This window comes from Prionailurus bengalensis, chromosome A1 (genome assembly GCF_016509475.1).
Source record: "Prionailurus bengalensis isolate Pbe53 chromosome A1, Fcat_Pben_1.1_paternal_pri, whole genome shotgun sequence".
NCBI lineage: Eukaryota > Metazoa > Chordata > Mammalia > Carnivora > Felidae > Prionailurus > Prionailurus bengalensis.
Genome location: NC_057343.1, coordinates 181,857,027 through 181,882,533, shown reverse-complemented (window position 1 = coordinate 181,882,533; position 25,507 = coordinate 181,857,027). Strand labels below are relative to the sequence as shown.

Sequence of the window (25,507 nt, the reverse complement as noted above, 5' to 3'; positions counted from 1 at the left end):
TTCCACACTGATGCTGGTGGTCCAGGCCATGCTCTGCAGAGGATGGGGAAGGGGGAGCCCTCAATCTGAGACCCAACCGTGTTGCCTACATGCTGTGTGACTTTGAGTGAGTCACTTCCCCTCCTGATTGGGTTTTCCCTCCCCTGGCACAATGAGCCATGCCTCCCTTAGCAGTCTGTCGTAAGGATGAATGTCTGGCACGTGCTTGTCCTCGAGTGAGAGGTCTGGAACGCCAGCGAGTGTTTATCTGTCTGTCTGTCTCCTCCCCAACCACAAAAGACTTTGAGCTCCTTTGAGAAAGAGGCTGTGTAAATGCAGCACAATCATAGAGGTCATCATTGCCACAAGGTGCCGATCTGGGTGATGGGTGAGTGTGCAATCATTAGGGGAATGGAGCTGTGGGGTTTCCAGCTGGCTGGTGGTCAGCTCAGGCTCTCAACAGGGAAAAAAAAAAGTCCCAGCTGACTAGGGAGTCAGGATGCACATATATCTTTTCAGATGGCACCTCCTGGGTAGCTTTGCCAAACTGGATCGCCACTGTGTGACCTCCTCCTGGGATGGCCTCAAGCTCTAGAACAGTGGTTCATTCTCACACTCTAGTGCACATCAAAACCACCTGGAGGATTTGTGAAAACAAATTTCTGAGCCCCATGCCCAGAGTTTCCAATTCAGGAGGTCCAAACAAGGCACAAGAATTTGCATTTCTAACAAATTCCCAGGTGATGGTGGTGCTGCAGGTCCAGGGACCCCACTGTGAGAACCACTGCTCTAGAAACTACATAAGAATAAATTAATACCCAGCCAGTGGAGAGGCCTCCCAAGGTGACGCACCTGCTGGGCCTTGGGGCCTGCTCCAGGGACCCAGGCCATGTGTGTGGTCTGGCCTCCAGTGGAGGGTTTTGCCAGCTGTGGTGTTGAGCTGTAATCATTGTTTTTCTTCCAGAAGTGTGCTCAGTAGACTGTGGCACTCACGGCGTCTGCATCGGGGGAGCCTGCCGCTGTGAAGAGGGCTGGACAGGCGCAGCTTGTGACCAGCGCGTGTGCCACCCCCGCTGCATTGAGCACGGGACCTGTAAAGATGGCAAATGTGAATGCCGAGAGGGCTGGAATGGTGAACACTGCACCATTGGTAGGCAAACGGCAGGCACCGAAACAGGCACATATTGCTTTATTTTCATAAATCGTAGATCTATAGTGATGGTCGTGCGTTGCAACTGGCTGTTCCTTCAGGGATATGAGTGCTCTACAACATTCCTGCTGCCTCTCCAAATCTTCAAGGGGATAGAGAAGGGAAAAACAAGGTCCCCAACTAGAAAAGTCTTTCCCTTTTTTCCAGAATTCCATATTGGGAGGAAAAGAACAAAACTAGAGAAGTAAATCCATTCAAATTACTGATTCGGGGAGGGAGAAATGTACATGCATGGGAAATTGTCAGGACCTGGAGGTTTCAAGCACCCTACGTGACCGTGGTCTGCAAGTCCTTCCTTGTTGAATACCCTCCCAGCTGGATGGATCACTGGATCCCTGCTTGCCAGCAACACCTGAGCTGTTTTAGACAAGGTTAGATACAGGCAGGACTCCCAGGTTTCCTGGGTAGCCAGGTACCACTGGAATAGGTTTGAGCACCCTCTTGCTATCCCAAGGCAAGGTGTCATCCTTGGGCTCTTGACCCTCCCCATCACCACCACCACTGATCAACGTCTCCACCTCTAGTCCCATGTCATTCTCACTCAGCCACCTCTCTCTACGTTTTTTGATGAAATTTTTTTTAAGATTGTTTTCTTTTTTGAGAAGTAATCGTTCCCAAGTTTCTTCAGTTTTGATTTTGATTGCTTTTGGTCAATATTGTGGTTTAGGGTAGGACAATACTGGATTGAATGTATCCAGTTATCCCTTTGAGAAGATGGGAGCCAACGCTCTTTGGTTTTCCATATCCCTCTGACAGTCGGAGTTATGAAGGTGTCAAATTGAGTGTCATTTTACCTCTAGGATTTGCTTTTGTTGGGTTGAGTTCATGCTCAAGTTGGCTAATACACTCACTTGCAAGGAAATTCTCGGAGAAGTTTCCAAGCAAACTACTGACTTGCCTTCTTGGAGTTATCTTTGAATCTAGCCATCAAGTTTGGGGGCCTCCCCTCTGTCCTAACCCCAGGACCCCAGTCAACAGATTGGGTTCCTGGAGGGAGAGACAGGGTTAAGAACTTGTCCAGGGCTGACTCATGAGGTCAGACTCAATTTCCCATGCTGTTCATTTGAGTGGTTAAGCAGAGAAAAAGTGAATTCTGCATTATATTTACCCCATTTCCATGTAATTGGACATCTGAGGGGCAGCGTGCCAATCCAGGCCATGACTATAGCACTGGGACCCTGTCGGGACAGTCTGTTGGCAGTGAATTGTTTCTGCAATCTCTCAGTGATGCTCCAGATACTGCTCCCCTGCAGCTTCTTTCATCTTCTGTTCCCTGAAGAGTCTGGGGGATAATTCAGAAAACTCTCAAGGGAGGATGTGCACAGCCCACTACCAAGACAGTTTACAATTCTTACCAATAGCTTCCTCTCTTCAGGGGTGTTCTTCCTGATGTACTTTTGCATGCCCCATGTGATTTAAAGACTTCCCCCACCCCCCATACCTCCATTGTCCTAGGCTGCTCCCCTCAAAAAAAAAAAAAAAAGCTCTTGCCAACCAATAACCTTTAGGTAGAAAATCCTACTTTCTTTCAGTTCACACCATCCAGCCTCACCTCCCCTTTGCTCTCCCTTTCCACATCTGCTGAGGGTTTGCTGCCCCACCATGATGCCTGCTAGCTCTCCCCTACCTACAACTCATCCTCACTCTGGGAATAGCTCACAATAGCGCATCCCAGATGGATTGGAGTAGAGTTTGGAAACTTACAGTCAAAGGGGCCATATCTGACCTGCTGCCTTTTTTTTAATATGGCTTCCAAGCTAAAAATAGTCTTCATGTTGATTAAGTGTTGAAAAAAATAAGAGATATTTTCTGACACATAACTATTAAACTCAAATTTCAGTGTCCATTAAACAAAGTGGGTTTTTTTTTGAGGACAGCCACACCCATTCATTGATAGACTGTCAGCTTGCACATTGCATCTTAGTGTTGAGTGATTGCCACAGAGACTGCATGGTCCACAGAGCCATGTGTTACCTGGCCCTGTATAGGAACAATTGGCCAACCCCTGAATTGGAGAGTTGTACAGGGCTTGATGGATCGAGAGGAGAAGAGAGAGGCTGGCCAACATTCACTCTAGGAAAAGGCCTCCAGCTGTGATTTGAAGGTTGTCAGACAAAGGGAGAAGGTCCAGTGTGGAAGTAGGGAGACAATAATGGTTGAATTGAAGTGTGTCTGGAGCCTTGAAGCTGACATGGGATGATGGCACCTCTAGTCTCAGTAGGAAATTATGGGGATATGGCCAGCAAGAGAACACAGGAGATGTTTCGTTCTAGCAGTCTTATGGGTGAGATGGATTGGGAGAAGATGTCTCTGCTACTTGAAGTGGCTGGTTCAAGTTTTACATGTGTGTGTGCTAAACATACACGAGCTCTTGGGAGACATAGAAAACAGGCAAATTCATGTGTCAGGTAAAGGAAGTAAATGAAAGGAGTTTGGGTTCAGGGAAGTGTCTTGTCCAGAACTGTGATCTCTCGTGACTTTTGGTTCACTCTATGTAAGTTTACAAAGTATTTGTCACCAAAGTCTTTTCTTGTGAGGAACTAGGGCTCCCTAGTTTCATTTCTAGATAGGTGCTGTATCCTCATGGTTGTGTTCACTGGGACTTGCTCTAGAAAAGCCAAACATACCTTGGTTGTTGAGATTTGCTATTCAGAATGTAGAGATGTTTGGATGCACATAATTGGTTTTTTGTTGTTGTTGTTTTGTTTGTTTGTTTGTTTTCCTTTTCAACCTCTGGCCTCCAAGCTTCTATGTGGAGGTTTAGACTTTTATTTTGAGCAGACACTCCTGTCAATTCATTTTAAGTAAATGTGACAATTTACAAGCCCAGAATTGGTCCTCCTCCTCAGGGATAGAAAAGAAAAGAAAGAGAGGCTTTTTGGTCCTTTCCAAGCAAAGCCTCAAATGCTGTATTTTGAAAAGAGAAAATAAATAAGAATGAAATGGCACCTAGTCTGTAAACAACACATTAGGAAATTTGAGGTAAGGCAGAGCCTAGGTGATTAGTGTTGGGGCACAAGGGTTGTCTGCAGCCTATTTTCAAAAGGTTGTGGTGAGGTGGTGTTCTTAGAATCATTGCCAACAGTCACCTGAACAACTTGCATCATTATTTGTGGATCACATTTATTTTGCTGGAGAAAGCAAGAATATAGATGGGGGTGGAAGGGGGAAGTGAGGATAAAAACACGGACTTCTGAAAATCAAGTAGGATCTACCCATGTTTGGTCAAGTGAATTTCTGGAATTTCCAACTGAATTATTATTTTTTATATTTGGAAATTTAGTACATATTACTAAAGATTTAAATGTAAGGTATAACATTTCAATACTGTTAAAGTGAACATACTGGTAGACTGGATTCTACCAAGCAATCATTCTTATATTACATTTTTCTAACAAGTTAAATATAAGGTATGGCTAAAACCTACAGAATTGCATAGATAAGAAATATGCTTTGAATCCAAATGAACCACAATTCATGTTTATCTTTGGAATATATTAGTATTATTTGGATAAGCTGCAGTTTACTCTTATGAATAAATCAGAAAGTGCACTGTGTGGTTAGATTAGTTTTATTCTTTAAACATAATCCTAAAATGGGTTGTTGTTTCTATCACCTGCCATGCCTTACTGAACTGGGGATTGAACCTCAGAAGACCATCCAAAGACCATTCCAGCAAGGCATAAAGGGACTACAGAATAGGTCAAAAATCACTGTGAACTATCGTAAACTCAAACAAGTGTCTGTTATAAAGAAATGAGGTAATTGTTAGTGTGTTTTGCATACAGAATCACTGAGCGAAGTACAAGGGAGAAATAACATTTTGCCGCAGAATGCAAGCCGAGAAACTAAATGCTAATTGAGGATTGTTGTTATTATCTGCTGACTGTGGGCTGTCCAGACATCCGCTCTGAGTAATACAAACTAACACACCCACAGAATAAATCCACCACCACCAGGCACCCACCCTAGGTGAACTGTTTGATGTCTGGGTAGTGAGCAATGCCTGTAGTGGTTGTTACAACTATTTATTTTGTTTGTGTGGTCCTGACCTCCACCTGCATTTCAGAATCATGAGGACTCGATTCCCAAGCCCATATGGGGCTGGGTGACCTGCTGTGTGCCACAAGTCAGAACAGTTTTCTTTTCTCGCTATTGCACTGGGCCCTTCTATTTTTCATCTTTAATTGGTTGGGGAAGGAAATAGGTTCTTGTGATGTTAATAAGGAAAATGAATCTTTACCCAAGGTAAAACCAGCCGTGCGACAATCTGATGTGCTGATTAAGTGATTGTCATCAGAAGTAGACAGGGTCACAGTCCAAGAGGGAGAGAGCTTGAGAGCTACAGGGAACAAGATGGGAAGGAAGTGACTATCAAAATTAACCGACTTCAGACTGAATACAGCTGCTTCTGCATCTTGTTCCAGTTTCATTCTCGGTCATGAAAACATTTTTTTGTAGCTATTATCCTTGAACATTCAAGCTTTCATGACTCCACAATGAGATCAAGTTGAGATGAAATTAGCCACTGTGGAGCCATCCTTACCACCAGGTCTGTGGGAGCAGCTAATTCTCTGATTGGTTAATTAACCTATTCTTCCGGGGGCTCTTATTAGAACCTATGCTAGGAGCTCCATTCTTCTGTGAAGTGAAAACCTGAAGGGATGGTCTTTCACTGTTAAAGATTATGGACAAGCTTTTTGTGGGGTACAAAAGATGTTCTACTTCTGATTTTCCCCCCACAATGTGCCCAAAATGTGAGCCTCCTCATTGAAGATCAAGAACCACCACATGCCCAGAAGTTCTCTTTGAGTCTGGATCAGGCAATCTACCCAGGTTTCCTTACCCAAACTCAGAACAAGGACTTGAAGGTAGAAGTTACAGGAACACTTTTTCAATGCACTCAAAAAATAAAATCAAAAGAGAAAAATGTCTTACAAGTAATAAGATTCTCATCACAAGAAAGTGTGATGAGCCTTTCTTGGCCTGGATGTTGATGAAAGGCTTTAAACATTAGTTGGAAAATAAGGCTCACCCTAACTTAATGGCTCAACCATTCACAGAATGGTTATTTTGGTTCTTTTGTCTGTGTGGTCCTGATCTCCAATTGCATTTCAGAATCATGAGGACTCGATTCCTAGGATCATGTGGGGCTATGCAAGTGGAAATGGTCTTTTGTACTGTTTCCTATGTGATTTAGTAATATGTGCCCATGAAAGGAGCTCCCATCAACAAAGAAAAGAGTGGAAGGAACCTTGATGTTTTAGTTCTGTGGAGGAACAGTGACTTGGAGCATTGATGTGCCATACCCTTAATAGTTTAGATGGTCCTGTTGATGTACCAGCCTGTGGCCCACTGTGCCAGAGCCTGACTCAACAAGTAAATACCTTAATATGGACTGTTACAGTTTGGGACTCTTAGGACAGAAACCCACAGGTGAAAATTAGCATGAGGAAGATTCTACACTCAAAGGAAAACATGTAAGAATAAGAGCTGCTGAAAAGAAAAGCAGCAGGGGGAGATGCTCTGCCATCATGTTATGTAGTGAGTGCTCTGTCACTTGAGTTTCTACAAAGAATCAACTGTTCAATCTATTAAGAACCAGTTCCTTCCAAGTCTTTGATTCTCAGATCCCACATTATTCCCTCAAGACTTTACATTAAAAGGAAAGGAACACAAAGAGGGCCCTAGAGATCTGAGCTCCCTTTAGATATTTGTGATGGACATTTGCTCGTCACTCTGTCTTATTTGTGGTGCTGTCGTGAAGAATAGGTTGATGGAGGAAGGGGGAGATCTGTGTTCTAGGCTTGGCTCTGCCACAGACATTCTGGGTGCTTTTGAAGTAGTCACCCATCTTCCCAGCCTCAGCTTCTTCCTGCTGCAAATGAGGGGGTTGGACTATATAATCACTTTACAGAGTGTAGTCCAAAGACATGAAATGCTTTTCATTGGTGTGCAAATGTATTTTGTTGAATAGTTACATAGAGTGTTTAAAAATACATATTTTGAAAAACTATAACTACCTCATCAAACTCATGAATATACTGGTATTATTGCTAAGGGATGTGGCAAAATTGGGTACCAATATCAGGCCTGAGTAAATTTAAAGAAAAATATTAAGTAAATAACAGTGCAGATATTGCAAATATCACGAAAGCAATATGTGATTGACTGAATTTAGAACACACTTGGATGAGATGATCTCTAAGGACTGGTCCATCTCCTGAATTTTATTACTCTGATGCAAAATTATACGAATGGACCACTCTAGCACTTTGAAACCTTTCTCTCTTCTGCAAGGCACAGAGAGGGTTTCCATGTAGGATCCAATAATATACACTTTACATGAGAGGACAAGATACAGTGTAATGTTGGCTCTGCTGATGATGGTTTTTTGAATGGTTGAGGATAGTCGATGATACTTTTTTGTTTGTCTATCTGCTCGTCTCATCCCTAGCATCTCAGGTCCAATTTATATATGGTTAACTATGAGATTTTTTTTCTCCATTGAAAAACTTACATAGTCTGAATAATCAGAGTCCACTTTTTTCCTTTATATTTGTTTTTTTTATTTTAAAAATATGGTGTTGAGTACAGGTTTATCTATCTATGTCCATTTCACTTGGATTCAGGGCAAGACAAGCATGATGAACTGCTTAACATACAGGCTTGCATGTCAGTCTATCTGAGATCAAATCGTGGCAGGTGTCCTCACCTTTGTGTGCCTCAGTTTCTTTGTCTGTAAATGGGAATACTGAAAAGATGACCTACCTCACTGAGTTATATGCACAGTACTAGCACAGTTCCTACCATAAAGCAAGAGCCAAGCAAATGTAAGCTAATGTTGTTGTTGTCATCGTCGTCATCATCATCATCATCATCATCATCATCATCATCCCCCAGGCCCATCACCATCATCATTATCTATTACAAATGTCAGATAAAAGCAAGGGAAGACTATCAAAATAAATTTGTCATTAAGACATTTCTGCTACCTTCAACCTGCCTTTCCTATATACTGCCTCCAACCCATCAAGCAGTTAGTAGCATTTCAAAAATAACACCTACCCACTACCAATTTCCCAAGCAAAGTTTTGTTCTATAACTCACTGGCATCGGGTTCTTACAGGGAAATGTAAACTAGCTCTCTTACCTGGAAATTGAACCTGCTTATTTTACCAACAGCCCACTTACACATGGAATCAAACATCTGAATATCCTCATGTTAATGGAGGCTTATTATGAAATTGGGGTTTGCTTCTTTCAACCAAAATTTCTCCATCTAGATTTTTTTGGACACATTCCAGAGAAGCCAAGAGGTCTATGAGAATTTCCTTTTAATTCTGGGTTTCATTTTTATGATAAGTACAGTTCAAAAGAAAAGTGTTTTCCTTTGAAGTATTAGATTGGAATTATTATTGAATAGAATAAAACTTCAATTCTTTTAAGCCAGCATTCCTCAAACTAGGGACCACAGACATACTCTACAGGAGTTTGGAAGGACACTGTCTTCCTTTAAGAAGGAACCTGGCATTCCTCACGTTGAAGATGCTGCCAGGTCAGTGTCTCTTAGATTACCTTGTCCTGGTCTCTCCTTTTTGGACTCCTTTCCCATTCCTCATGACTCTGAATTCAAAGAATAACTCAGGGAGACTCAACTCTGAACTCAGCTGAGTTACAAATGCCTTTTGGAGACTCAAGAATTGCACTGATTGTCCCCTACTCAGCCCAGTGAACTGCACGATTACCCTCATTCCTCCAGTGGTACAATTGCATGACTCCTTGGAGCAACACCCATGAGTAACATCTGGGGATTCTTTGCAATTCCTTGCTCATCTCCTGGGTTATCAGGAGCCATACATAGTATCCCAGATGTTTATGTAAGAAACAGATTTTGCATTTCCTCCCAAGTTGCCTGCCTAATAGGGTTCAATCTTATACCAAACACTTCTTTCATAGCACTCTATTTCACGAGCTCTTTTCAAAAGTCTTGTCTTTATTGCCTTTGGAAAACAGGGTACCAGCATTTCAAAAAACCTCCACAGTCAGGGTTTATTGATTTCCTCTTCATCCTTTTCATCATGCATTTGAATGCATAATTATAAGTAGACCCACAGAAGGCCACCATGCCATTGACGGCCTCTGAGCTTTTTCCTTCATGGTTAATAAAGAAAGAAACCACATGAAATAGCAACTAGGAGAAAGCTAAGTATTTCATCATAAACATTCTCAGGATAATTAGAATGGATTAAATTACAAGAGAAAATGCATTTAGTTAATCTTTCCTCTAATTAAAAAAATATCCCTAGTTTTAAATAAAGCGTTTGTTTTTAAAAGCATATTTTCATTGTAATCAATAAGGGGGAGGCCTGTTTTGTCCTCACTGATAGGAGAAAACATCTGCAAAGTAATTAAAAGCTCCCAGACAGTGTTTTTTTGGTTTTTTGTTTTTTGCATGTATTATTATTATTATTAAGATCTGTAAGTAGCCTTCTCAGTCTTTTCCTGTAATTTGCACAATGGTATTCTCCACAAGCGACCTCATTTTATGGTCCATGGTGGTATAACTTGCTTTCTGTTCCCAGATCAGTGAAGATGTGTTTGATGACTCCTGGCCAACAAGGGTCAAGTAAGGAGATTAATTTAGCAGAGGTTTTTATAATTTTCCAAGTGAGGTGGGATGGCAGTCAAAATGAGATGGGTAGGTCACACAAGACACTCCTAAAATAGAACAGGGACACACTCTAGCCTGTCACGGGTTCTATTTTAAGACTGACAGAACCCAAATCACTCCGAGCCCTGTAAGTCTGTCTCACAAGTAAGGAATCATTCACATCATCTCTCCAACTTCATGGCTCATCCCAACTGCAAAGCTCACTCCCCACTCTCATCCCAAACATTCCTAGAAGTTTTCAAGGGTGTCTCACATGCTCGTGTTCAGCCCATTTGGATTCTTCAGGCTTGGTCCCCTCGTGGTGATCTGCTGCTTACAGAACTCACTTCAGTGGAGCCCCACGGTATTTCCCCTACTGCCAGGGATTTATCATCCAATACCCTTTGTGCCCACTCGACTAAAGCCCCACTGTGTTTACACAGTGAAGGAAAGAACACCACACTCCTCCACACTGGGGATCTTTATCAGCTGGTTCCAAAACCTTTGAGAAAACAGCTGTTCATTTTTTGCCTCTAGCACATCTTTCACCCATCATGGTTTTGTCCCACAGCTGGGCTATAGAATAGGCAACACAGGATCCTTTTTGTTTCCTCACCTTCCCTCACCTCAGACACCCTCCATAGACCTGGGGGTCTTGGGGGAGGCTCACATGTTCTTCAGACACACCCAGCCTCTAAATTCCAATTCAGATCAGTTAGGACCCCTATCGTCTACACAACCAGCCCATTGAGAAAACCTCCTTGTTCCTTCTCATTTAGGTTCAGGGTCGCTTCCATTTTCAGCCAGCTCAACTACAAGTTAAAGAGCCCCTGTGATCTCCCATTCTCATATGAATTATTTTGCAAAAGGAATGGAGACACAACTGCTTCCATGTCCCTTAGACTTCAGGTTTCCAGCAGTTTCTGGCATGGCTCTTTAGGGCAGCTCACTCTAATTGTGTGTGACCCCCAACACCACACAAGCACAAACTATACATTACAAAAACCACATCCCACCAGACCCCAGAGAAAGGAGGGGTTAACCGATGTTCTAGAGACAAAATGTCCCACAAAATTGCTGTCCATAGGGATTTAAATTGCTGAGAATCCTGTCCCACAGTTTCCAAATTTAGCTGCAGCAGCACCTGGTCAAATTAGCAGTGAAGTTGGTTAGAACTTGGCTCAGAAGGGTCATCTGTCTAGAGCTGTAAGCAGAGAGATAGGCTCTGATAAGTGTGAATTGCATTTCTTTATTTTTAAAATTATGCTTGAACTTCAAGAGGGATTGCCAGACAGCCCTGTCTAGTTGTCTAGAAACAATGCCAGGGGGTGGGGGCTTCCGGAGATTATAAAATAACCACCTCAGAAGCACAGAGGAAACGTTTGTACCCGATTTCATTCCAACAAGTTAGCAAGCTGTCAATCACCGGTCAGGTTACTGCACTGAAATGTGCTCTCTCTAATGACACGAAACTCAAGGCAGTGGCTTCTGTTTTGCAGAGAGCATCCTGGCAATAGGCAGTGAGATTGTTTCTCTACATTAGGTGTATGTGAGCCCTGGAAGCCCAAATGTCACTGATGATAGCAATTCCCATGAATAGGGAGAGAGATTGAAGAAGATATTAGAGGTGGTAAGAGAAATGAGCTTTTTCCTATTAATCCAGGGAATGCAGGAAAGTTGAGTTGGGTCCCTTAAGCATGTTGCTATCGGCTTCTCACCAGACTCTGAATATGAACTAATTTAACTTTTTATTTCCATTTAATGGGACCAAGAAAGATCTATATGCATTCACTTACAGACCTGTTCTCTGGGGGTCTGATGCAGGAAATGTTATCATATCATCCAGAAGCCTAGCCTAGACAGAAACTAGTTTACCCAGAATTAAACAGCTTGAAACATAATACACATCAACACCCACTCCAAACTCCCAATATCTCCTGCAAGTTATGTTTGTAGAATGTAACATCTTCCCTCCTTGCTAACTATTAACACTCACTGTCAGTGCTTTACAATTGTAGTTAGAATGTATTCGCAGGGTGGGGCTGGTGATAGGGATTATGTAGCAAAGGAGTTAAATGCATGAGCTTTAGAATCAACTAAAGCATGAGCTTTAGATCAAACAGATCTCAATTCAGCCCCCATCCACTGCAAGTTGTGTGATCTTTGGCAAGTTCTCTATCTTCAGTACCTGCATTTTTCCCATCTGGAAACTGGGAATAGTGATACCTGTGTCCTACTTTGGGGAGCACTTCACTCATTAGTGAAGCATTTAACACAGTGCTTGATGCTCCATAAATGTTAGTTTAAAAATCATCAACACTACATGTTCATGCCCTTACCGGAATTTCTTTGCGGAGTGGACATTTATGGAAAGCAATAGGGCTGGCACACAGCCACCCGTAGGGCCCAGAACTCCAAAAAGAGAAGTCAGGGTGCTAAATGTCCTGTGTTAACCCAGATGTCTGGGCCCACCTCCTGTTCCACTCCTACAAGAGAATCTCACTGGGACATGTGGATTCCATGACTGTAAGAAGGAGAACACAGGGAGCAAGAGCAAAGCAGGGAGAGAGAAACAGCCCAGTGAGGATCTGACTGCTGGTTGCAGGAACATGACTATTAAAAACATAAAGAAGAGAGCCACATGTGTATCATCCTATGCCATGTCTGAGGTCCACACCTCCTCCGTCTGGTTCCAGCTGAGCAATGACAACTTCATTCATTCATTCATTCATTCATGAAACATCTATTGAGCACCTAATGAGTGCTGGGTGCAACATAAACTTCCCCTGGGTGAGGCCCTGGGCTACAGGGCTAAGAAAGAAGTGATTGGCACAGAGGCTGGTAACAGTCCAAGAACTTCAGATCTCAGCTGTCTTTTTGCCCACATGAGACTTTGCTGTTTTCTAATGCAGGGCACCCTTTCTGGTGTTTCTGCCAGTTGGTTTTGGTTTCTTTTTCAATGCTGTTTCCTGCTAACAGCTTCCCAAGGAGATCAGTGTAAGGATGGAAACCTTAAACTTCCAATGGTAGTTTAAATTCATTTGTAGCACAATGTAACTACATAAAAGAAAGCAGCCAGGTATCAAACTGGGTGGATACACACAAATGACTCCCTCATAAGTGTTAATATTTTCAACAGCGGAAGAAATTTAGTTAAATCAAATGAAGATGGCAACTCATTAAAATTTGATTTTCCCTCCTATCCTTTTTTATCTTTTAATCCTCCGTATATGGCACAACTTGTTCTGTTAAATAACACTCATTAATTAAATCTCATCTTCTCTTAGCTATATCTATATTTTTATTTATTATGGAAACCTTTCAATGCTTATAATCTAATTTAGTTGGATTATTTCTTGGACATCTCTAAGTATGAAAACCTTGAGGTTTTAGGGTGGAATTACTGGCAAGGGAAGAAGTGGGATAAACCAAATTCTCTTTCCTTCTCCCCCGGCAGGAGGTGGGTGAACAGGCCTTTCCTTTGTTAGGGGAATTGGCATGATGAGGGCACTATGAATTCAGTATCTTCATCACCTATGGGAAGGGAAGGGAGGGAAGAACCCATAGAAAGAGTTGTAAACTCAATCACCCCTATGTGGATGAGGCAAGAACAATGTACGTAGATATGGGGGTGATCCGGCTGAGACATCTGTCACCCCGTTGATTGCCAGGGTTGATTCGGCTGATCTGGCTGGCTAGGCGGGTGTCCCCTTCCTCTTCACTGCTCCATGTGCATCCCTCCCAAAGTTGTGTGCTTGGTCAGAGAGAACAACCTTCCCCCATAGAAGAGGATGATTCCTGGGTCAAGAATATAAGAGTAGCCATACCCACTACTGGAACCTCCAAACAAGCTCTCAGGGTCCATTTGTAGGAGAACATAGAGTGGTCAAGCTTCCAAGACTCCAGACACATCCAAATGAGGCACTGCTTGTGGCAGTCTGCCTTTCTGTAAAAAAAAAAAAAAAAAAAAAAAAAAAAAAAGGAAGAAAGAAAGAAAAGAAAAGAAAAAGTATATGAATGCACTGAAAAGAGTGTAAGACATCAGGGAACGGTAATAAACTGGAGAGTGAATGCCCCTTCTGTGGAGGCCAGACATGACCCACCTCCCACTGAATGTTGCCATATAGAAATGCAAACCTAGTTTTACCAAATTTTCTGATTTTTCAATAGAAGCCAGATATCAGGATTGTTGTGCATATTCTCCCCATTTTCAAATGTTAGCAAGCAATTCAAAATTTGTTGAAATGCTATACAAGCCATTCAGACAGGGCTGGGGGCCAAATGGATCACCCATCTGTGGCCACTGACGCTAAGCTCCAGTACAAGATTAGTACCAAGTTAGGGAACATCATTTGCCTGGAATGAGCAATGTCAAAGCAATGACAGCTTTGGCTTCTTTTCTTTGATGTCCCTACTCTCCTGGTAACTGGTTTTTGCTGGTGGGAGTCTCACTGCCAGGGTATAATGGTGATACTTTGCACTTACAAAGTGAATTTTCTCCAAGGAGCTCAAAAGACTTTGTGTTGCCTCAGTCAACCTCACAATAAGCCCGTGAGGCAAGCAGGTAGCTATTGCCCCCAAACATGAAGTGAGCAGCATTAGAAAGTATTTTGCACAGGCAGCTAGGTTGACTCATTGGTTTAAATCCATGGTCTACACTATTGGCAAATTACAGCATTCAAGAAGCACAGACAAGGTTTCCCATTACTGCCTCCTCTGCTGCCCTTTTTGGCTTATCTTCCTTCCATCTGCTCCAGTTGACAGCTAAGCCCCAGATCTCAACAATATATATGAGCAAACTGAGCCAGTGACTAATTCCTGTTGTGCGTGTGAGTGTGTACACGTCTGTGTGTGCATGCATGTGTGTGTGCCCATCTGACTTCTCGGCAGGCCTAGCATGGTTCATCTGCACCCATTACAACACATCTCTGCATTGGTCATTGGTGTGATGCCATGCTCTGAAATGCTACTCTGGCAAATGCTCACAACCTAGAAACTCCAAATAGGTATCTGCAGGAATCTGGATATCTGTATTTTAGTAACAGTGCCCAATAATTCATGCTGTCCAGAGCCCCTCCCTGTCTCCCTCCTCTTCCTTAAGCAGATAGAATTACAACTGTGAAGGAGAAGGTTTTCCCGTACAGAACTGACAGTTGTGCCTTCTCCTTGGCCACAGTGAATTAGCAGTAGTGGTCATGGAAAACGGGGACAGAAACCAGAGCAGTGCAGGGAGGGCCAGAAACAAAGATCTTCTTTGAGTTGCCATGAGTGGAACACCCAAGAAATTCCTATTGACCAGGAGTGATTGGAACTCTGCCACAGTCATTTTCCCCTCTAGACTGGGTTCAAGGGCTCTGCTACACCATTCCCCTGTCCTTCCCCTTCTCCTCTGCTTTATGGGCATATATGCTCTGTGTCCTGCTCTACTCAGGGGAATTACTTGGGCTTTTCAGGCATGACCCAGAGAGAAGACTCCAGTACAGCAGTGTAAACCTGTTGATCTTTTTCCCAGGACAGCAGAGCACAAGTATCCTCCGTTTTCTAGATTGCCTTGCTCTTCCTTCCAAATTGTCTCAGATCAGGCTACTGATTCCTGGGAACAGTTCCCAGCATGATGTTCCACTATAATCATTCACATTCTCTGCATGCGAGCATGCCATAAACATCCTTCAGAGGCAGATGCAAACCCAGCGAAACACCTGGCCATTGTAAATGCATGTGCTGAAGAGCTAACTAGACTTATTGACACTGGAGCTACAAAGGCTGTCATACCCGTCAGCTTCGCATCTGATCCCGCAAATCAGGACACTCTTCGCTAGAGTCCCGTGACACTGCCTTTTCTGGGAGTGAGAACTTTAAAGATCTCATGGGAAACCCCTGGAGATCCCTCCTCAATCCAGTCGGAAGTGCAACTGATTGAACATCCAGAATCAGCCAGTCTGTGTGGCTCATCCCAATAGATCAAAATCAATACTGAATTTTTTTTTAAGTATGTAGATTTAAAAAGCCATCTCTTTATATACTCAAGTATTTCTTTATACCTGACTATATAAAAAGATAGCTTTTTTGTTGCCTTGGGAGGAATCACCTTGTGCTTTTCATTTGACTATTCAGAATGGAAGCCAAGGCTTCTCCTTTTCTTCCTTCATCGTGCCTCTCAAAGAATCACTCAAACAAACCATCATGTATATTTTTCACATACACACACATTCATTCTTGGAAGTTAAAGGGGCATCCTGTTGGGGACATCTCTGTCATAATAGCCCCAGGGTGATACTCTACAAGTTCAAAATAGGGAAGCACCCGGTCTTCTCAATGCTGCCAAATCCAATAAAGCCTGTTGTACAGTGTACAGAATGCCAGCACAGGTGATCCCCATGGTAGGTCTGCCAGCAAATTCAAGCCCGCCTGGCTGAACTGGACTTTGTGTTAAACTGACTCCTAAAGGCAAACAGTGAAACTCAGGGAAGCACAAACGAGCACCCCCCGCCCCCCTACCAGGTCAGCAGGGAATTCAGCCACTGAAGTTTCCACTCACAGCCATGCTCAAGTTTGAGAAGCCAAGGTAAAGAAGTTCCAGGTTTAGCTACGTACCTGGCCAGACCAACAAGTCACTTTAAAGTTGCATCTGACTGATCTCCACATACTAGGACAGCTCTACCTTGACATTTAAGTTACTGCTTCCATCATCGGTGAGATGGGTTTACGCTAAGTAATGCAGCTTTAAAATATTTTCTGAGCAGTAAACGCAAACGATTGCAGTGTTATAAAATCATGTCTTATAGGAGACATTAAAATGTTACTGATACCAATCACAGTGAGGTAAAAAGCCGCAAGCCAAGACTTTGAGGGGAAGGAGGTAGAGGCCCTGAAAACAGCATGAGACGGATACATAAAGTAGTTAAAGCCAAGCTGGGAATGGATTCAGAAGCTAGAAATGCACATTGCTGGGGGGTTTCCTTTTCATTTGTTTTTCCTCCCAGGCTTTGGCTTTGCCCCTTTCTATTAAAACCCTGACAGTGCCTCCCAAGAAAGATGATCTCTGGCAGGGACAATTCCTTTGGTTTGGCCAACCCTGGCACTCAGCAGCAAAACATCATAACCAGAAAGAACCTAAATTACCCCCTGCCTTGGAACAGGAATACCTCAGGTGCTCAAGGAGTGCTAGCTGGCTTGAGATTCTCTGGGCGTGACCTTCCGGAATCATTTAAGAGAAAGAGAAAAAGGAGAATAGTTGGGAAGGATATAGTGAGAAGCCACCGTGAGTTAAATAGCCCATTTGCTAGAAGTCAAAAGCTAGATTTGAAGAAGGAATAGCAAAGGAAATGACCAAATAAATGAAGGGTTTCTCCTGAGTTTCGGAGCGTGAGGACTTGAACAAGGGATGTGTTGGCCTGTAATCTAGCACATATGTTCAAAATGAGGGCAGTGTCAGCCCAAACAGAATAAAAAGTGGTTCTTTGGGAGACTGCAAAACTCTTACCCTTTTCATGTATAAAACACCAATATATTTGCAATAAATAAGCAGATATAGAACGTATCTATGACATTAAAATTTCATGATGAGGAGAGGAATTAGGAGGAAAAGATCTAAAATGGTTCGTGGAGAAGGAGATGATGTGGTGGAAAAAAGGAGAAATAGTCATCTAGTAGAAGGGATGATAGATTGGTTTGTTTCCAGAACTTCAAAAGAAGTGGTCTCAAGTATCTTTACCGAATACAAACTCCTGCTTACAAAACTTTCTGCCAACTCATGTTTCTGCCTTTATCACCCCCCTGCCTGCTGGTTCAGGTTTCTATTAAATCAGTTTGGAAGGAAATAACAAGACAGGCCAAAGAATTGGTTTTGCATATGTTTGGAATTTACTGATCTACTGAATAATAACAGCTAACAGTTATTGAGTACTGGCCATAAAACTTGCCAGCCCCAGTGCTAAATTCTTAGCACACCTTCTCACATCGAATCTTCATATCAGTTTTGTGAGGTGGAAATTGTCCTCATCATCATCCAGGTGAGAAAACTGGCTCAGAGAGGGAAAGCAATTGACATAAGTCCTAACCATCAGTGACAAGGGGAAGTGAGCTCTAATCCTCTATTTACTTGACAGAGCCCAGGTGTAACAATGCACTCTTTGGATCACCTGCTTTGACCCTAGGTAATCGTGCCAAGAGGGTTACTTGGGAGGCCAGCAGCAAAATCAGAGTGTATGGGTGCCAGGAAGGTACCCTCATCTGTTGGTAAAGTCTCCACCTGCAGGAGTGTTTCTTCAGTGATGGAGGACAATCCCCCTGTTAGTGTATTTTGGGGCTCTCTGCTTTATCAGTGCCCCCCAGGCCAAAGAGTGTACTAAGTTATTTCAGATTCCCAAAATGAATCATCACTCCTCAGCATAGGCATGATTGGCCAACTTCCCTAAATTTAAGTTGACTTTCTATCAGAGTTCACATTTCCACCAACTTTTCATTAAATTAATTATTCAAAACAATTCAGAGTTAGCGTTCTCACAGCAACTGTAACTCTGCCATGACTATATTAAGGCGTAAATTGAACAGCATGTTTTGCAATAAAGTTAATTTTATATTCACCAGAGAACTGAGTTATAGTTGCTGTGGGAACCATCATTTCGAATCTCTTGACTTTGGTGCATTTAAATTCTCAACCATAGCATTGCACACCATAGCATATTTTGCACAGATGCTTAATTTTCTTCCCACCATGGCCTAGCTACCATGAGCTTGGAAGTCCTGTCAGAGTCTAGTATATCAGCCTTCTAGTTTTCCTAGCCTTCTTACTTATCCTGGTACCTCTGATACTTGATAGAGAAATAGCCAAGAAACCAAAATTATTCCCCTTTTATCTTAAAAATGTCTGTTGGGGGGAAGTGACTTTTCTTAGAAGCACAGTCAGTGAGAGGCACCAAGTCTCAGGCAATGTCAACTAAAGCAAGCAATGCCATTGCATTTGTGAGGAGCCAGGATTCTCATCCAAGGGTATTTTTGGATCTGCGCTGTATTATTCAGTACACACAGGGTGACCTCTGAAGGCTCCAAGTCCTTGCATGTGCCATTAATCATGCAGGCATGCACAGCCATACATCAGAACTTATTGGAGCTCCGGAAAAGCTAAACAACATTTCCCAGAGCCACATAAAACCCAAGCATCTCTAAATCAAGACGCATTGCAGGGCCTCTCTAAGAGGTACGTTCAGTAGAACTGGAATAGAACTCAGGCTAAATCCTGGCGGTATGGAATCGGTGACTTGTGCCAGGGCAGAGACAGAAGCTTGTTGGGGAGGGATAGCAGAGGGAGATGAAATTCTGAGGTGGTTAGAGATGTGAGCGTTCCATCTACAAGGATTATCGATTTTTCAGCTTTATTGGAAAAATCAGTCATGCTTTCTGCCTCCTGGGGATTGCTGTGCTGCAATTTGGGAGTGTGTGTGTGTGTGTGTGTATAGAAACGCTGCAGGTTAGCAGCTGAGGAGCAGGTCCCATTCACCATTCAATTATCCATTTAGCTAAAATGTGACTTTACAGAAACATGCTGCTGTTTTGCATGTCTGAAATATATTTGAAAGGAGGGATTTTTGTTTCTCTGTAAATGAGAGGATTTTCGAAGAGGAAACTCTCACCTTCCTAAGGGTACATTCATTATGCAAAATGGAAGAATAGCACCTAACAATAGCATAGGCCAAATTTTTAAAATTCTGACTCCCGTTCTATACTTTTTCAGAAAACAAAAACCTCCTTATTTTTTATACGTGCCACACATAAATGTACCTCCTGATTGAGACTTATCGCAAAATTTATAAAGAACATATAACAACCAAAGACCCCCCCCCCAGGTTATTGGTCACCTAAAAACTGTGTTAAGAAAAGGACTAGAAAAATACGTGCAAACAGAGATTCAAAGAACAGGAAAAGTTCATGACTCAGGGTTACTTGGGTCACAAGGATGGGAAGGAGTGAATGATAGAAGGTGCTGGATTAATGAACAAGGGTGGGGCTGGGAGATGCCATTTCATCCAGAAGAAAGAAAAGAAAGTGAAGAAGCAAAGGAGAGATTGAAATGTTTTTGGTGTTTCTGTACAGGTAGATGGTAACATAAAACAAGATAAAATACAGCTACTGTATGAGATCATTTGATACACAGTGTTTTAAAAACAAGTCTTCAGATAATTTGGAGGGACTAGTTTTTAAGGAAGTCTTGACAGATTAATAAATATAAATATATGTATATATTTATATACAGAGGTGCATAATTGATACATAGATGGATGATGAATAGATGGATGGAAGGATAGACAGGTACATGGAGCTTTTTAAGTGTGTTTGAATGCCGCAATTCAGACGTGTCAAGCTGATCTATGGGGATAAACAGAGTGCAAAGGGATTAAAAGTCCAGCTGAAATAACCTGGGAGGGTGTTTGGGGTTGGCCCAAGGAAGCTCTATTGCCAAGAACTAGATGAAGCTGGCAGACTAAATGCAGCCTCTTGGTCTGAAGTCATTACATCAAGAAAGTCAGGGAGGTCATTTGCTGGAGCTGTTCTGTGTAACACTGGCAGCCCTGAACCTGGAGAGAGAGCCTGGGTGACTTTGTAGTTCTCTGCTCTCCTCCACCCATGCTACCCTCTCCCTCCACTTCTGCATGTTGCCTTTAATATGGAAAAGCAACATGGAGACAAGGGCAGAATCACCACAAAATCCAGCCTCTTCAACCTTGTTTATTTGCTGATTCCCACCTCAAGAGTTTAATCTGTACTCTTAATTTAATTGTATCACCCAGAGTGCTATTTTCTGGACAGTGTATTTTGTCCTCTGCTCCGCATCTGTACCACAAGTCTTTCTATTGGAGGGATGTGTAGGGAACCCTAAAAACATATAGAATTAGTCCTGCCATGTTGGGTCACAGTAGCAGGGCACCCCCATGCCCCACCAAGCCACCAGTATGACTTACAGAAATTATCCATATGGCCTCCTCCTGGACATCCTCTCCGACTCTATCCTTGCCGCATCCTTGGTCTGTTCTCCTAGCACGAAGGAATCCTTTAGACACTCAAGTCAGATCAAGTCACTCTTCTGCCCCATGTCCCTCAGTGGCCCACTTTCCACACCCCAGGCAGACCACACCTCTCTGTTAACATACTTTTCTGAGCCTGGTTGAGATGTCCACTCCCTGTGACTTCAGTGTCACCTCACATGCCTCTTACATTTTAGGGGGGGCTTCTTTGGATAACATGTCACATCCATTATGTGATGATCTTACTCATGGAACTCTCAGGAAATTACCTCATTTTTCTCACTTCCATTTCAGTCTTTGGAGGGCATCTTCCTGGGGCCTTTGCTATACTGACTGTACCAATCCCGTTTTGAACCATAGTGTACAGTCCTTCCTCATTGCCAAGCGAAAAATCGAAGAATTCCCTGAGCCACATAAACATTTCTGCTAGCATTTGAGGTTACTTTAAACAACAACAATAATATCAGTTTTGAAACATTTACTATGTGCATTTACTTAAAATTTACACATCTTGCATTTTACTAGACACATTTACATATATTTATCCATCATGCTAAGCATGTGATATGTATTTTCTCTTTTAAAGGCCAACCAACCCTCTGGAAAAGGTACTTTTATTGTCCTGGTTTTACAGATGAAGAAAGTAAGGAATAAAGAATTTATCATTTTTGCCCAAGATCATGCAGCCAAGGGGTGGAGCCAGGATTTGAACCCAGGCAGGCCGGATCCAGAGCCCATTTCTTTCACACACCAAGTTCTGCCCTGTGACTACTGAGCTGACCTGGGACTTTGGCCTGAGGAGACACCAGTATGTTTTAGGCACCTTCCCTCTTGCCCTTGGAGGCCTTCACCTCCAGCCCTACCTTCCACCTCTATCGTCTCCAATGAAAAGATCCCAGTGCTCAGTCCCTGTCCTTGATGATGACCAGTTGTCCAAGTTTCCCGGGACTAAGAAGTTTCCTGGGATTAGGGACTTTTAGTGCTAAAACAGTTTCGGGTAAACAAGGACCATGAGTGACTCTGGTTGAGAACAGAGGCTACAGAGTCTGTCTGTCTGCTGCCAAATCCTGGCTCCACCACTAACCAACTCTGCAAATTTGGCCAAGTTAATTCACTTCTCTGTGCCTCTGTTTCCTCACTTGTGAAACAGGGATAATAATAGTACCTACATTATAAGGTGTGACAATGAAATGAGCTAATGCTTGCCAGGCACGTAAAAGAGGGCCAGGCACACAGAAATGTCTCCGTTGGGGGGTCTGCTATTGTTATTGTTATTATATTAAAAGCATGTTAAAATCCAGAATTTAAAACCCATAGTCTTGAGATAGATTCTAAACCTAGCTCTTTTACCATCTATAAGAAACAAGCATTCAGTGATTTCCTTACATTTCCTAAAGTTGTGCTACAAACAGCAACAACCACCAAATACACAGCAATTTATCATTGGCCTCCTTTTACACTAGTTAAAAGAGAGCCGTCAGCCCTGCAGTAAGTAACGAGTCCGTGCCCACAGGCCTCCTAGATGTTATTTGTATTTTTATGACCCTCCTGTGGCTATAAGGATGCTCAGTGGGTATAGAAATTGGATGGTTAAAAATAACAAATAAGAAATCAAAGTCGCGTCTTTGTCCCTATTTCCATACCGGGTAGGTACCACATTCATTATTTGCCGGACAGCTGTGGGAATAAGCAACATAAGGTACGACAACTTGATTATTCTCCAAGAACCAAATTAAACCATTGGACTTTCTTATTATTGTCATCCATGCCTTTGTGTCACCCTCTTAATCTACCAACGTGCTCTCTTCTACCTTGCTGGGTGCTCTATTCTGTCTCTTTCAGTCAGGAGGCGTCAGCTTCTTCCAAGTTGGAAGGCACGGACCTACTCCCACACTTATTGACAGTCACTGTCATCAGCTTGGTTTTGGACCCTGTGCTGCAACCAGCTGTTTCTTTTGCTTGGAGAAGTGCCATCCAGCCAGGGGCTTGGGATGTAGACTGCGGGGAGCTTTTACTTTTACCTGGCTGCTGAATCAAGGGCACAGTGAAACAGCAGAAACACCGCACATACGGTCTATTTATGCATTCATTCAACAAATACCTGTAATGCTAGGCACTGGGGTGTGCGCTGGGAAAACAGCCATACACAACAGAGTCGGAGTCTTTGCACTCAGGAGGCTTAGAGGCTCCCAGGATGATGGGCATTAAACTGCTGGTTCTCACTCTCAGCCGCACACAGGAATCACTTGGGGAGCTCAAAAAAATAAAAATACTGATGCTGGAGTCTTATCCTCAGAGATTTTGATTTAATTGGGGTGCAGTCTAGCATCTAGATTTTTCAGAACTCTCAGCCAATTCTAATGCACACCAGGTTGAGACCCACTGCTTGAAACAAAGGATGAATTGGAAGTGAGACAAAGCAGGAGTGCTATAGGAGGGGGAGTGGGTGGTGCCATGACATCACCTAGTAGGGAGGACCCCCAGGCTGGAAGTCAAAAAGCCTTCTGAAGGAGCACTGGCTAAACCCAGGATGAATGGCTCTAACCAGAGTGCAGGGAGTGTTGTTTAGGGACAGGGAGCTGCAGAAGTCCAAGAGGAGGATGCAGGCTGTGTTCTAGAACCCAGCCAGGCAGTGTGGCTGAAGCTCAGGGAGCAGAACCTGATGTGATGTGACCTGAGAGGGAGAAATGGACAGGGCCAGATAAATGCAGGGCCTTCAAGGCCCTTTTAGAGGTTCGGGACTTAACCCTAAAGCAGTGGTTCTCACACAGAGCAGACATCTGAATCCCTCCCTCCCCAGGGCTGGTTAAAATGCAGATTTCCAGGCCCCACCCCCGAGGTTCTGATTCAGTAGGCCTGGGATGGAACCCAAGAATGTGCATTTCTAATGAGTTCCCAGGTGACATTGATGCTGCTGGTCCCAGAACCACGCTTTGAGAAGCACTGTTCCTATTTAATCAATTGGAGAAACCCCTGGTGCATTTTCAGCAGATTTCAACATGGTATCAGTTGTTTTTGCCTTAGCAACATGGTGATGTTTTCCCAGCACTAGCCCACGACATCCTCCTGTGTTAGGTGAAGTGGAATAAAAAGGATGTTCCAGAGGAAGAAGGCAAGCTCCCCCAAGGGAAGCATAGTCTTGTGTGAAACCCTGGTTCTAGTGGGTGACAATGATTCAGTCTTGAATTCACTAAGTAATTGACAGGAGCTTCCCCCCTCCCAAGAAGAGCTATTTCCAGCTACTGTTGCCTAAACACTGTTTCCTCCCCCCACCCCCCATTATCTTCTACTGGTTCAGAAAAACAAAGTAATAATAGGAGCTTAAAGCATCAAAACAGGTAAAAAAAAAAAAAAAAAAAGATGTATCTTCCTTTCCCCTTTTCTCTCCAATGTGGAAGGAATTTGTTTTTAAGTTCACCATTTTCTCTGAGGCCAAGGCTAAGCCTGCTGCCTTCCTTTTCCTGGGCAGACAGAAATGATGCTGATCAGTGAGAATCCAGGTGCATCCAGGAAACGTGCAACATAGACAGCTGGATCCAAATTTATGTCCCCTTGCACAGAGGCTCTGCTGCTTCTGTTGCTCCTAAGGCTGAGGGGTATGATTTCTGCCTTATGAGCAGAAGATGAGCAGTGGACCATGGAAAGGATCACTAGCCTTCCCAGCCATCCCTACCCAGCATCCCCCATATGCTCTCCTACACAAACCCTTTAAGACATACAGAGGCTGCTGAAACAGAGAAAAACATCTGTCTCTGGATTTGCCATGTCTTCCCTAACAAAGCAGAAGCAGCCATTCAAGTACAGGTTCATGGCTGAGTTTCCATGCCAATTTGTACCTAGAAACAGAGTCCCTATATAGCTCCCTCCTCCTCACACAGGTGAGCAAGAGGGACAAGCACTTCCATTTTCTGGGTACCAGAATGCTTCTTTGGCAGCCAGTCTTCTAAAATTAGTTTGAGCTTTCCCCAGAGTGTCTTGAAGCACCAAATTAATTTTCTGAGTGTCTGCCACTGCTGTTTAGTATAAATGGCTGCTGAACCCCTGGTGATACACGGTCCCCAACACCTCAGCTATTTTCAATTCCAAAGAGTTCTGGAATGCAATGGAAGACTCTATTACATATTTCCAGTGTGTATCCGCTTCTCAATTCCAACAATGCCCAGCTCTCAGAAAACAGTGATATCTAAAACAATTGAAAGAGAGGGGTTCCCTAATTAAGTTAACATGCCAAAGTACAATCCTGTCCAAGAGAAAAAGCCACCATTTATTCTACCTTCAACTCTCCTGCCCCTCAGAATTGCCCTTAGCTTCAGTGGGTTTTCCTCTCAGTTACCCAGACCAACTTGGCATTGCTGGGTTCTTGGATGCAGTCATATACTGAGAATACTGGAGTTTTTTTTTTTTTAACCTGAAACAGGATAGGCTTGTGTTTTTTATCCTGACCTGGAGGTAAGGCAAAGAGAAATAGCCTGCGCTTATAACTTTGCCCCAGAGAAAAGCCCAGCACTAACTGTAATGTTTGCAAGAGCAGCCATATCAACACGAACTACAAGAGCTACTATCTATTGAACATTCACAATATACCAAGCTCTATGCTAAAACCTCTACCTGTATAATTTCATTTCACCCCTCTGGCATCTGTAC

General features: G+C 43.1%; 1 protein-coding gene across 15 annotated transcripts in view; it reads left to right on the top strand.

Moving 5' to 3' along the window:
- The window catches only part of TENM2 (teneurin transmembrane protein 2), a 1,251,785-nt gene that overhangs the window by 1,105,512 nt on the left and 120,766 nt on the right, over positions 1-25,507 (top strand). For 12 of the 15 annotated variants that reach the window (XM_043596358.1, XM_043596374.1, XM_043596343.1 and 9 more), the window contains one exon: positions 944-1,156. The exons of 1 other annotated variant lie outside the window; for it this stretch is intronic. In XM_043596358.1, the coding sequence (XP_043452293.1) occupies positions 944-1,156 (213 nt within the window). The remainder of the gene's footprint in view (positions 1-943; positions 1,157-25,507) is intronic. 2 more of the 15 variants (XM_043596352.1, XM_043596365.1) reach the window with 1 other exon arrangement.